The sequence below is a fragment of the Poecile atricapillus genome, chromosome 1 (genome assembly GCF_030490865.1).
Source record: "Poecile atricapillus isolate bPoeAtr1 chromosome 1, bPoeAtr1.hap1, whole genome shotgun sequence".
Classification (NCBI taxonomy): Eukaryota; Metazoa; Chordata; class Aves; order Passeriformes; family Paridae; genus Poecile; species Poecile atricapillus.
The window spans coordinates 158,295,366-158,308,886 of NC_081249.1; the positions used below are offsets into that span (position 1 = coordinate 158,295,366).

At 46.8% G+C, this 13,521-nt stretch overlaps 3 protein-coding genes across 10 annotated transcripts in view; 2 read left to right on the plus strand and 1 right to left on the minus strand.

Moving 5' to 3' along the window:
- AREL1 (apoptosis resistant E3 ubiquitin protein ligase 1) overlaps positions 1-1,010 on the minus strand; it is a 39,756-nt gene extending 38,746 nt beyond the window's left edge. For 4 of the 5 annotated variants that reach the window (XR_009277255.1, XM_058835645.1, XM_058835638.1 and 1 more), the window contains exon 1: positions 924-1,010. The gene's annotated coding sequence lies outside the window, so the exon portion shown is untranslated. Of the gene's footprint in view, positions 1-914 lie in introns of all 5 variants that reach the window. The other variant, XM_058835627.1, reaches the window with a different exon arrangement.
- Positions 945-10,305, plus strand: FCF1 (FCF1 rRNA-processing protein). Its single transcript, XM_058835778.1, has 8 exons — positions 945-1,078; positions 1,166-1,233; positions 1,392-1,463; positions 1,720-1,868; positions 2,281-2,353; positions 3,246-3,333; positions 3,778-3,872; positions 5,969-10,305. Exons 1-8 carry the CDS (start codon positions 1,076-1,078, stop codon positions 6,015-6,017), a joined length of 597 nt encoding a protein of 198 aa, XP_058691761.1. The 5' UTR covers positions 945-1,075; the 3' UTR covers positions 6,018-10,305.
- A 708-nt stretch (positions 10,306-11,013) lies between these two features.
- YLPM1 (YLP motif containing 1) overlaps positions 11,014-13,521 on the plus strand; it is a 35,145-nt gene continuing 32,637 nt past the window's right edge. For 3 of the 4 annotated variants that reach the window (XM_058838407.1, XM_058838416.1, XM_058838424.1), the window contains exon 1: positions 11,032-12,084. In XM_058838407.1, the coding sequence (XP_058694390.1) occupies positions 11,047-12,084 (1,038 nt within the window). In that variant the 5' untranslated portion in view covers positions 11,032-11,046. Of the gene's footprint in view, positions 12,085-13,521 lie in introns of all 4 variants that reach the window. The other variant, XR_009277623.1, reaches the window with a different exon arrangement.

Below are 13,521 nucleotides of genomic sequence, written 5' to 3' on the forward strand. Positions count from 1 at the left end.
CAGGAAAAAACTCCTGAGTGGTTCCTCATTGGCTGCTTCTTCTGACCAGCACACCAGATAAAACCGGTTGTATTTGGAAGATACCAACAGTTACAAGAGTTCACTAATCCCAGAAGCTTTCGTGAGAAAGGCCTTTTTTTCTCCCTTCCCTGCACAGGGCACGAGAAACCAAGTGCCCCGGACCATCCCAAGAACTTGAAGAACATTTTCGTTCATGTGCAGAAAAGACATTTTGGGTCAGACTACACCATTACGGCTGCATGAAATACAGCTAAAATTATGCTCATTCGCTAAGATTTCTGATCACAAATATTGGTAAAATCTAAAGATAATGACGACCCACTGTTTTTCATTAAGAAGTTCATGAACTAAGGCGTGGAAAAACCAGCACTACATTAACTCTTAAAAAAACCCAAAACAGTCCAGCAAGCTCAAGTGAGTGAGCTGAAGACCTCCGTAACGTCCCGGCACTGCTAAACAGAGACGAGAGGGCAGGAGGGCGATTGCTGTGCTGCGGTTCCCGTTCCAGCCCGCAGCAGCGGTGGGCTCGGTGGGGCCGCCCATCCCCACGGCCTTTCCACAGGCGCCAGCTCGCCCCCACCAACCCGACGTGTGCCCCGCTACCCCCGCAGCGCCGCGCAGGCGGCGAGGCTGAGCCCGACTGAAGAGCCGGAGGCAGCCACAGGGCAGGCGGAGCCGGCCCTTCCCGCTCGCCGGGAGCTCGGCCCCACAGCGACCCTCTCGGAGCCGCGGCTGTACCAGGCCCACCGCGGGTGCTCCGGGCCGGCAGCGGGGCCGTCACCCCGGGGGACGCCCGGCGGGGCGGGGCGGCCGGGCTGCGGCTGCAGCTCCCTCGCCCCGGGAGCCCGTTCCCCGCGCCCGGACCCGAGAAGGCGGGGAGGTAAACGCGCTACCGCTGTTACCGTGGTCTCCGACGACGGCCGCAACCGCGCTGCCGCGGCCCCGCGCTGGCGCTGCCCGGCGCTGGCAGCCGGAGATGACGCGCTCCCGGGGCGGGGCGCAGTGACGCACCGGAGACACCGGCGGTGGCGGCGGCAGCACCGGCAGGATCGGCATGGTGAGCCGGGAGCGGGCTGGGCTCGGGGTCCGGCTGGGATCGGGGCTCTCCTTAGCTCATCGCGGCTGTGTGTCCGTGTCCTTGCAGGGGAAGCAGAAGAAGGCGCGGAAGTATGCGGTCATGAAGCGCATGATCAGCCTCCGGGATGAGCGCATGTGAGTGTGGCTGCGGCCGGGCCCGGGCCCGCGCGGGGCCCTGGAGCGTCCTCGTGTCCCGCTCGGGAGAGGCGGGAGGAGGTCCCGGCCCAGGTCTCTCCGCCGCTGGCAGCCCTTCCTTACCGCTGTACCCCAGTAGTGCCTGTGTTTCTTTGCAGTAAGGAGAAGGATCGCGCAAAAGCCCCCGTGAAGAAGAAGGAGGACCCAAGTGCCATCAAAGAGCGGGAGGTGTAAGTGCTGCCCAGGCACTGGGGAGGGAGAGAAGGATGGAGGGAGGGCCGGCCACACTGCAGGCTGGAACTGAGTGTTTTTAAGTGATACTGTCAGAAGAAGTTGTACCCCAAACCGAAGGATTGTGCTTGGGCTGCAGCAGGAGGCCTGATGGGTCTTTCCGCTCACTATCTGTCTTTCATCCTGTACAAGTTGTAGGATTGGACGTGATGTTAAATGCAATTAACTGATTTGAATTCTTTGTCTTCCTGGCAGCCCCCAGCATCCCTCTTGCTTGTTCTTCCAGTATAATACACAGCTGGGTCCCCCTTACCACATCCTGGTTGACACTAACTTCATCAACTTCTCCATCAAGGCCAAACTGGACCTAGTGCAGTCAATGATGGACTGTCTCTATGCCAAGTGTGAGTTTCTGCACCACTCACAGCTTCTTCAGACCACACAGTGCAACAGTGGGCTCATAATGTTCTTTGTTACCCCCATGCAACGGGCTGAGAATAACAGAAATCTTGTAAAAAGAATATATGGTATAATCATAGAGCTGTGGTAACCTTGGCAAAGTCTCTGGTTTCAGTCAAGTAGCAGTTTTAAAGTGCTAATCTCAGCAAAGGTAGAGTACTAATAACTTAAAAATCTAAAATAACCATGGCATGGTTAAACTTGGTGGCTCTACATTTCATCACCTTGCAATATTATTAGCTGTCACTGTAAGTAATGCATTATAGAGTTCCATGATGTTTCTGGGGCATGTGGGCAGTATGTAGGGGTCTGGAATAAATCCTGCTTTATTTTAATATGGGCTTTTTTTGCATTTAGGTATTCCATGTATCACAGATTGTGTAATGGGTGAAATTGAGAAGTTAGGACAGAAGTACCGTGTGGCATTAAGGTAGGTGCAGGGTGTTCTTCTCTGGTTCTAGAACTTAATGCTTTAATATAAATAAATGGAAGACACTTGCTATGACTGCTACTCCTGCACTAGAGGGTGGTTAGAATCTTGCAGGATCCCAAACTTGGTTTTATTTCTCTATCTCTATGAGATCTGGTATAATGGTTCAAGTTTTAGAAACAAAATGCTACGTATGAGTGCACAATAATAACTTGTAAATATTTTAAACTCCTAAGACTTTCAATGTAATGCTTTATCCTCTTTCTCCAAAAAAAATAATTCTAGAATTTCTAAAAATGAATAAAGAAGTGACCCAAATCTTACAGAACTTTTCATTCATACTTCTTGTTATTCCTGTATGAGTAGGTACCAACTACTGATCATCTAGAGACAGGTTATTGTGTGATCTGTACAAAACTGGTCCAATGTAGTTCATGTACATCGCTCAGATGTATTGTTCTTTCTATTTTGGCCTGCTCTGTTGTAAAGTATACGAGTGCATACCCTCAACAGCTTTGATGTTGCCCTTCAGACAGGAGGTGAAATGTCCCTTTATGTATGGAGCAAATGATCACATGCCAGAAGTTCTAGTTTTTCCCACAGATAACTTATTTCAAATTATTTTGTTTGGCAATGACCTAACATTGTACAGATTTTGAATCCAACAAACCAGTACTAAGAAATACTTAACCTATAATAACTACACAATTTGCATTATTTTTTTTTTGCAGGTCATTTCAGTTGACTTTTGTCTACCATTTACTCCATCCCTCCATCTCTTGTTTTAAGAACAATGTTTTGTATGTCAGAAAGGAGTGTTCTTGTTCCTCCATACTGTGTTCATGTACTCTGTGGTCTGATTGTTGTGATGCTGCTTTTTATGTCCCCACAGAATTGCCAAGGACCCTCGGTTTGAACGCTTGCCGTGTATGCACAAAGGAACCTATGCCGATGACTGCTTGGTGCAGAGGGTCACTCAGGTATTTCCCTTTCTGACATTTTCTATACTGTGCTAACCTACTAAAAATTCCTGAACCCTCCTAATTATTGACTGACTTAAACAGAGTAACTATAAAATCTCACCAAGGGGCATTTACAGTTCTAGCACCTCTTTATTCGATGCAAGGTATTATCTTCCCTGAGCATTCTTGCTGTATAGGACAGCATCAAGAAGCACTTAGGATGGGAAAGCTGTCAGCCTGAAAGGCTGGACAGAGTTTCAGAGATTTATTGAGTCTATTTTGATGGGGAGAAGGATGTTATTAGTCTGCTGCATAATTCTGTATAAGTCCTGGTAATGCCTTGCTAAGGACTCTCAGTTTTCTTGTGTTCAGTGAGCTCACTGAATAGGAACATTGGTCAGCCATGACTCCCTTCTGAGGTTCGCTGGTGTTGAATCTCACTTGCCTTCTTTTTTTTTGCAGCACAAATGTTACATTGTGGCCACAGTGGATAAAGAGCTCAAGCGGAGAATACGAAAAATCCCTGGAGTGCCTATAATGTATATTTCCAGGCACAGGTAAGGGCCCCCTGACAGGAAGGAATCCTGCCCAGTGCAATCCTTGTCTGACAGGGATTCTGTCACCACATACTTGTCTCCTTCATTGCCTGTAGTGCAGGCTGCAGTAAAGGGCCTGGTATTTACACAGAAGTTGAAGTACAGTTACTGCTGGCAAGAGACTGGTCACAGACCCATTTTTATTGCAGTCTTCATGTTCACTTGTCTTTACCTGAAGAAGTGGTTTCCTTAAGGCCAGTGTTTCCGTAGAGAAGTTTCGCTTACTAGCAGCAGCAGGACTACCAGGCAAATGCATTCTATAGGTTCTTGAAGAAAAGAACCATTCTTGTTCTATATTCTATTAAGTAGCTTTGTGTACCCTAAGAGACTGAATTTGCTTCTTGAGTAAAAAACCAAACCAACTCAGAAGGATACTCTTGCAGCGTAAGGAGCTTGATTGCTATAGATATGTAAAGTTTTAACTGACCTACAATTAGAATGTGGCTCAAAAGATTTTTCTCTCAAAACACCTTTTCTCCTTATTCACTGTGACCATGAACTTTTGGAAAAGGCTGTCAAGGGTGATGGAGTCACTATCCCTGGGAGTGTTCAAGAAATAACTGTACATGGCACTTAGTGTCATGGTCTAATTCTCAAGGTAATATTCAGTCAAAGGCTGGACTCAGTGATCTTGGAAGTCTTTTCCAATGTAAATGATTCTGTGAATTATAAGTTGAATGTCTAAAATTTTATTTTCTATGGTGATCTGCTCTTTAATCCTAAGTCAGATCACAAAACAGCAGGTTTTTTCCTTCTCTGGAGATGGTGAGTTTTTTGAGATGTCTGATTGCTGAGTTTAAGGTAAAGAATAACAGCAACTTTGTGAAGACCTTTTACTTTCAGAAATAATGTTTTTCTTCCTGGGGATCTGAGCTGCAGATAGAAATGCAACAAAGCTTCTTGCTATTCAGTCTGCCTGTTAGCCTGTTGCTGCATGGGTGTCACAAATGAATGATTTCGTCCACTTGAAGAATCACTGTGAAAGATACACTAGCAAAAGCAGCTTTTAATATAACATTGTAGCAGTGCAGCTTAACAGAGTTTAATGGTATGGTTCATTCTAATATTAATGAATGAAACACAAAGGAAAATCAACTTAGAATCACTTTAGAATGTTTTACATGGAGACCAAAGGAGTGCAACGGAAGACCCTCCCATTGAGTGACGAGGTTCAGTAAGGATCTCCTTGTTTTCCAAACTCCTGATGGAGTGCAGGTGCAGCTACATCCAATCTTAGTCCCAGACTTGGTCAACAGTCTCTGTCTTAATTAGATTTTAGAAGCACTTAATCATTGACTGATTAAACATTTATAAAGTGATTCAGTAGGGTTTACTACAGTTATAGCAGTGACTTAATTATAGTTTCAGAAAGCAATATTTATATTATACTCAGTAAAAAGTATTTCAGCCAATTCACATGCATGCACACTGACACAAAGATGTATACGTAAATGTATAAAGGTACCAGTTAAAACTTCCCCTCAGGTTCAGTGAAACACATGAAATGCCCCTGCATTCCTCAACAGGCAAGGCTTGAGTGATGGTCCTTCAAGCATCTCAGCCTTGAGACTGAGAGACCTGCTCAGAGAGGTTCTGGTACAGCCCACAGCAGTCCAGGAAAGCACTAAGGGCCTCATTTAAGATCACTGCTTATAGGGTCACAAGATGATTGCTTTTAGTCATGCATAAATTTTCCATCTTGGCCATAATCGATATTAGTAACTACTAGAATTTCCAAAACTCTAGTAACATTGGTACCATTCCACTCAGGCCATGACTTAGATAGGATTGTCAGAGGATGACTGACAATCTCATCCTTCACCACAGACCAGCAACAGGAGTTCCCAGTACGGTCAGTGCTGTTCTCACCTTAGTCATGCAAGACTTTCTGGTATGGTTAAGGGATGCTTCACCACCTAACTCGTTACACAAAAGCCAAGGCCTTGAGATGGTAGTACAGCCCTGAGGAGGAAGAGGGGGTTGATGCACCACCACAGTGAGGAAGGGAGCATTGTGGAATGGATTGTCTTCATAAGTTTTCCTTCCTTCTTTCTCAGGTACAATATCGAGAGGATGCCAGATGATTATGGAGCTCCTCGGTTCTAACCTGTCCAGTCAAGCCATCAATGCCAGGACTGTGAGCCAGGATAAGGCTCCTTCTAATTCCAGCCATCCTGCTTTCTTCTTTTGTTGGAACTCTGCTCATAGGACTGTGGATAACCAAACTGACTTCTTAACCTTGTTTTTCTAAGAAAAAGCTATTTTGAAGGGTCTGATTTTATTCATCCCTCCTCTGCCTTGATACAATTACCTACAACTGGGAGAAGCAAATGGGAAACAGAGGACTGCACGACCAAGAATGTGCCTGGCTCAGTTGGACCATTGGCATTGGAGAAAGTGATTTCAGCATTCTGAATTAAATATTGATGATGCAGCTCTGGCTGAGAATGAAACCACAAGAGATTTTAAAAGTTTCTTACCCCTGCACCTGGAGTGGGACAGGTATTCCTTTGGGAAGCTACCTCACACCTGTTTAGTGAAATCAGAATCTGTATTCTGCAGAAAAGACATCAGATATGCACAAGTTGGTAGCTTTCTGAAAAAGTGGTCTAGATTTTAATTCAGAATTGATGGGCTTTTATTCAACTGCACAGTGAATTAAGTTTTAGTGGCCTCTCAGACTGCTCTCTGTACTTGGTTAGCTGGCAGCCCGGTCCTTTTGCTTACATTTAGAGTAGTGGGAGAGCAGGACAGGGTTGGGTCAGGCCAGATCTTTCCCTCCTGTTTGGGTCCTATGCACCTCAAAGCCTTATCACTTTTGTTACTTATCAGGGATGAGAAGGAATGTGTCTAACGGGCAAAGGTATTAATGTGTGTTGGGAGCGCAGTTGTTGTGGAGGAATAAGAACAATGGTTGCAAATAAAGAGTCTTCCAGAGACCTGCAGAATTTGCTGCAGGGAAGGAAGTAGTCATGGAGGGAAGGAAAATAAATTGTTAAACCACATGAAGAAATGTAGGGGGAAAAGTATTTCTAAGCCATAACTCTGCATTCTTATACCTCCTCCATTATTCCTTCATTTTTAGCAATATAATTTGCTCTTACGATCTCTGCTGAGTGGTGAGGAGAGTGTCACCAGGAGCCAACATGCCAAAGCACACTTCCTGGCCAAAATGCTGGCAGTGTAGTGCAGAAGACTGAAAATTTATATTCTTGATATAATTAAGAAAATTTCCAAACCTTAACAGAGCTTTATCCTGTAGTCCCTTTACACTGATTTGGCTGCAGAGGTGTCCACAAAGGCCAACAGCATCCTTGCCTCCATCAGAAATAGTGTGGCCAGCAGGACTAGTGAAGCGATCCTCCCGCTGTGCTGAGGATCTGCCTCACTTGGTGCTGGTGAGGCTGCATCCTGTGTTTAGTTCTGGGTCCCTCATTGCAAGACAAGACATTGAGATGCTAAAGCATGTCCAGAGAAGGGCAATGGAGCTGGTGAAGGGCCTGCAGCACAAGTCTGATGAGAAGCAACTGGGGGAGCTGGCTTTTAGTCTGGAGAAAAAGCTTGGGGAAGACCTTACCACTCTCTACAACTACCAGAGAAAGGAGGGTGTAGCCAGGTGGGCGTCTCTTCTCCCAGATAACAGGTGACAGGATGAGAGGAAATGGCCTCAAGTTGTGCCATGGGAAGATTGGATATTGGGAAAAATTTATTCACTGAAAAGGTGCTCAAGCATTGAAGCAGGCTGCCTGTGGAAGTGGTAGAATCACTGGGCCTGGAAGTGTTAAAGTGTGGATGTGGCACTTAGAGGCACAGTTTCGTGGTGGGTTTGGCAGTGCAGTGTTAATGGTTGGACTCGATGCCTTGGAGATCTCTTCTAACCTTAACGATTCTATAATAGCTGGACGTGGCTGTCTGTATGCTGGACAGCATTCAGTGAAGATCATTTCCTGTCTTTGGGAAATGCTCTGACATCCTGTTAACTTCCTTGCTAGCACCATACCTCTACAGATACTGCAGGAAACTTTGGGAACACATCAGAGCTACCCCTCCTGCTATCTCTTCAGTTGTTGCAGGCTCACCTATTAAACATCCCTGAAATAACAGCATACTGACAATTTGAAAATTTAGCCCCTTCCAGGCTATCACAATTAAAGTTAATTTTCTCCACCTTCAGCCAGGGAGAAAGTAGCCAACAATGGAGAGATTTTACAGTTAGTATATAATACGTACATTTCAAAAATAATATCCTTAGTTTTGTTCTCTCAATCCAATCCACATTTCTTTAAGCTAATGATCAAGTATTGTCATGAACATTGAAACCCAAGTTTAGTCAAGCGAGGACTGAGAAACAGTTGTAGGATTAGATCTCTGTTACTTGCTTTTCAGAATAATTCTAGTTTTAAAAGACTTCTTTGAGTCAATAGTTAACTAGAATTGTTCCAGTTAACTAGAATTGTTATTAGAATTAACCTAAATGGAAGGAGGCTGGAGAAGAAAGAAGAAAAGAATGGACACTTAGGGTGACATTTGATAATAGTCTTTCTGGCATGTAAGAGGTTCAAGGCACAGCAGCCTGATGAATTTGGGGATATATATACCTGCCAGCAGAATGCCTTTTGCAGGGACTTCATGAAAATATATGTATTTAGCATGAATGGTGGGTAGGAGTCAAACTAAATGTGCACATTTACTGAAAACTTTTATTCCTTTTAGTCTGCCTTGTTTTAGTAAAAGGATGAGGAATCTGGAATAGGTATAAAGCAATTGCTGAAGATGTGTTAGGAGGGTTAGAGCATGAGCAGAAGAAAGTATTGGCAGTGAGCAAACACATGAGGAAATTTTTATTATGGTAAGACAAAAAACTTGGCTATTAACTCGAAGAGCCTGGTCAGAAGATAAATAGGAGAGGACCACCTGAATGATCACCTATTTCTCCTGCAATACAGGGAACTTGTGTACCAAACACTTGGTTCAGAGGAAAATATTTACTTCATGCACGCAATGTCATCCCAGTGTCTGATCCAATTTACAGTATGTCAGAGGAGGGAAGATCATTGTCACAGGAAAGAGTTTGGCAAACTAGAATATTTTCATGTTCCCACAAATGAAGAACTCTGTCAGTCAAAACCAGAAGAGAAATTCCTTCCTGACACAACTCTGGCAGTTGGTTTAAACCTGCACAGGATTTAGATATCAGATGCTTGCAGAGTTTCTTAGTAACTAGAGAATTCAGCCTCCCTGCTAACATCCTGCCTCCTGCTGTAGCCAGTTTCCATAGCTTCAAAAGACACAGAACATACAGGAGCACCACATAAAAAAATCTGAATATATGCAAAGAATGATAGAAAATAATTTCTACTCCTTTCTGGAGCCACCAGAAGGTTTAAGATTCAGATAAAGAAATTTAAGCTGCTGATCCAAGATGTGGCACTGGTTAATTGAGGGGTAACTGAAATGTGGTATAATAGTGTTTAGAAGCAGAAAGAACATGAGCTACTAAAAAAAAAAAAAAAGACCTAATCCAAACCAACATGATGGCACTCTTTAATGTTACAGACTGAACAGAATAACATAAAAATAACGCATTCCAAATAAAACAATTGGAGGGCATAATGTGAATTTAACAGGGTTGTTTTAGGGACAAGGTAACATTGGGTAAAGCCATTTTGTCTGGTGGGAGTCAACTGCACCGCAATCTAAACCAGATTTGAATTTTGAAAAAGCATCTGTTAAGTTATTTAGAAGTTACATTTTGGCTTCCACAGTGTAGGCTGGACAACAATTGCCCTGAAAATGTTTAGGTACATGTATTCCCTCATAAGGGAAGTAACAAGTCTCTTGCCAATATTGCGTAATCACAACAAACAGCAAAAATAGTGGGAGACACCTACCTGCAGGAGATAACTGTTAGTAAACTGATCACAAGAGATCTCACATAGAGTGAATGGATCAGAAGGATAAATTAAAGGATGTTTGCAACAGGAATTCCATATATGGGAAGGACAGACTTTCAAAAGCTTAAACTGGCCCATAGAACTCAGGTATATAAATGCTAAGTACAGTACAATGAACAGTAGATGAGGGCTAAAAATAAATGCTATCTGAAAGTCATATTCACTGCAAGAGAAATCTAAACAGACCATCCTAAATAGAAAAGTATGAATAATCACCTCTAAATGAAAAGAAGGGATACTAAAGAATAGAAAAGGCAGTTCTGTAAGTATTAAATTAAGATAGTTTTCTTAAATATTTGCATCTCAGTTGAATTCTGTCAAATATTTTCTTGCAGATTCATGGTATAGCTCTTCTGTGGATTTCTTGAAATTTAACAGCAAATGAACATAAAATCCAGCTTTTCCAACAGAGAGGATAAAGCTTCTGCTCTGTCTAACAATGTAATGATCTTGGTATTTCTCCTGACTGAGAAGTCTTAGGACCTTTCCTCCACACCTGTCTTTCTCCACTGCCCGGGGATCCTTGATTCAACAGTCATGAACTAGACTGAACATGAGAGAAATGGCTCAGGTTTTTTGTGCTTGTACAGGAGACCAAGCAGAGACGCACCGCAGTGCTGGTGTCCTGCTGACCCTTGGCCACTCGGGCTTCACTGCCCAGCTACTACAATTCACACATACACCCACACGAGCCTCTTCCCTACGATGGGAGTTCAGCACTTGGCATAAATCACTGCCTACATAACATACTTGTTTATTTAACTCACACTTTAGCGTGGGTAACCGAGAGCACCGGCGCCGCCGCCCCAGGGACACCACGGCCCTCAGGAGCTCCGGGCCCGCCATACACAGCCTAGCTTGTGTAGCCTGGCGGCACCCCTACACACAGCGGAGCCCCCCACGCCGGGCCTGCAGTGGCTCCCATCTGTCGCCTGCCGGTGTCCCGTCCCGTCCCGTCCCTTGTCCCGGCGGGGCGGGCAGCATGTGCCGCTCCGAGCTCGCCTCCGCCCTCGGCCCCGCGCTGGAGGCAGCTGCCCGCTAGGCGGCGCTGCCACCCGCTCGGCGGGGCGCTCTGGCGCGGCGCTCACGCTCGACTGCCCGGCGGGGTGGGGCCTCCCTGCGCAGGCGCCGTGCGCCGCCCGCCGCCGCCGCCGCGGCCTGTGTCCGCTCCGCGTTCCGCCATGTACCCGGCCTGGGGCTTGTACGGGGCGGCTGGGCACTACCCGCCGCCCCCTACCTCCATCCCGCCCCCGCCGCTGCCCATCCCGCCCCCCAGCGTGCCGCCTCCCGCCGTTCCGCCGATGCCGCTTCCCAGCTACCCGCCGCCGGGGCCCGCGCCCCCCGCCGCCGCGCCGCCGCCCGCCGGTTCCTCGGGGTTCCTGAGCCTGCAGGAGCAGCACCTGGCCCAGCTGCAGCAGCTCCAGCAAATGCACCAGAAGCAGCTGCAGTCCGTACTCCTGGGCCCCCCGCCGCCCCCGGGGCCACCCCCGCCGGGGCTGCCGCCGCCGCCGCTGCCCGGCTCCTTCACCGACTGGCAGCAGCAGCCGCCGGTGCCGCCGGTGCCGCCGCCGGTCCGCAGCTACCAGAAGCAGTACGGCCACCGCGAGCCGCCGCCCCGCAAGCCGCCCCCCGCGTCCCGGGACCGCGATGGGCAGGAGCCGCCGGGCGGGCACGGGGACTGGGGCGAGCCGGTGCCCGCCGAGCCGGTGCCCATGGACATGGAGCTGTCCTCGCCGCCGCAGTCCCCGCAGCCCGCCGCTCAGCCCTACCTGCCCCCCGCCCAGCCATACCTACCGCCGCCCCAGGCCGAGCCTTACCTGCCCCCTGCCCAGCCGCCCCCAGCCCAGTCCCCGCCGCTCCAGCCCTACCTGCCCCGGGCGCAGCCCTCCCAGCCGCCCCCCTCTTTTTCCGAGCCCCCGCCCTCCTACCTGGAGCCCCCGCCGGCCACCGCCTCCCAGCCCTACCTGCCGCCTCCTGCCCAGGGATACATGGCACACCCCCAGCCCTACCTGCTCTCCTCCCAGGCTTCTCCTTCCCAGCCCGCGCAGCCCGGCCTGGCACCCTCCATCCCTCCCCCGGTCAAGCCCTCGCAGGCTCATTTCCCCCCGCCCCAGCCGTCCTTGCCCCCGGCCGCCGCTGCCCAGCCGGAGGCCGCGCAAGGTGCCGCCAAGGAGGGCGGTGGCACGGAGCAGCCGGACCCCTCCACCATGACTCCCCAGGTAAGCCGGCCCGGCTGGCAGATACGGGGTGTTGCAAAGGTCCCCAAGTAAGGGCAGTTAGTAAATACTGAAAGGATTTGGACGCAATCCGTGAAAGTGTGGTAGTGGCACAGCTCATGGGAAGCTTCATAAAGGCTGATTTAATAGGTGGTGGTAGGGGTGTAACAAATTGTCATTTCTTGAGAAAAATTGTTCAGGGAGAAGTGTAAATCGTGGCTGACTTTAATTTTCTTGAGCGCGCGTTGGTCTCTGGAGAATGTATTCTAAAGTATAGCATGTGGGCGACCTAACCCGCACCTGTTGGCTTTGTCTGGCTTGTTGTGAGATGCAGCAGTCCGTTTGTGTGTTGCACATTGTGGATGTCACTTGTTTTCAGTGATTTCTTTATTATAGTTTTTTTAAGTGGTTGAGTTGCAGTTGTCTGCCTTATCAGTGTAGAGTTGTGACTATTTTAATCTTATCGAATACAGTTAAAACTGCAGAAATGTTTCTGTTGCAGTACATATCTGCCCTCTACTTAGACTTAATCCACATTTTGTGCTACATGTGCTTGATCTTCCAGTAAAAAATTGCATAGGGCATTGGAGGGAAATGTTCTGAAATGCCTTGAAGTGAAAAATATTATTGCTGTGTGTTTTTTATGTGTTTACTAGGACCAAAATACTGCAAAATGTTTGTGTGTTTCACTTCCTAAATGAGACCAGTGCCAGTGAGCTCGATGGGACCATTCATCTGCATTGTGAGGGACAATCCAGGCTTAAGGTTCAGCATGCACAGCAAGGCATGTGTGTTGAGGCCCTCAGCCACGTACATGAACCAGGCAGATTCACAGAGGCTTCTGCATGGGTTTAGAGTTATCTTATTTGGATTCATCTGCAAGAACAAAATTGAAGTGCATACTTTAAAATTTCTTTATTTAAATCTGCTTTTTTGGCAAATTGATCTTAGGGTTCTGGTTTGAAGCTAGGTTTGCTAAAATCCTATTGTGTCATATTGAAGTCAGTGGCACTTTAAATTTGCTAATTGCTGGGACACCTTTTTAATTGTATCTGTATAAATTCAATTTTTACATTTGTACCATATAGCTAATTACTGCCTGGCAAAGTAGTTTCAGTTAATTTCACTCAATTTTCTGAAGGTTTTGGACAGTACTAATTGATCTTAAGTGATAATAAGACTTATTTTTTTAATTACAAAGCCAAAACTTAAAAAAGTCACATGTAGAAAGTGGTGTTAATTTGGTATTGAGGCAGCTTGTTGACTTCTTAAATTTTTGAGCTCAATGATAAAATAGTGAACACTCTCCAGAAGAGTTGCAAATAATGCTTTATTGTGGTGGACATATGTAAGCAACAGAATACTGATGAAGTTTATGTTGTCTGATTTATGAATGTTTGTACAAGCAGCTTCTATCTTGAGTAGTTTGCTTGCTCTCAT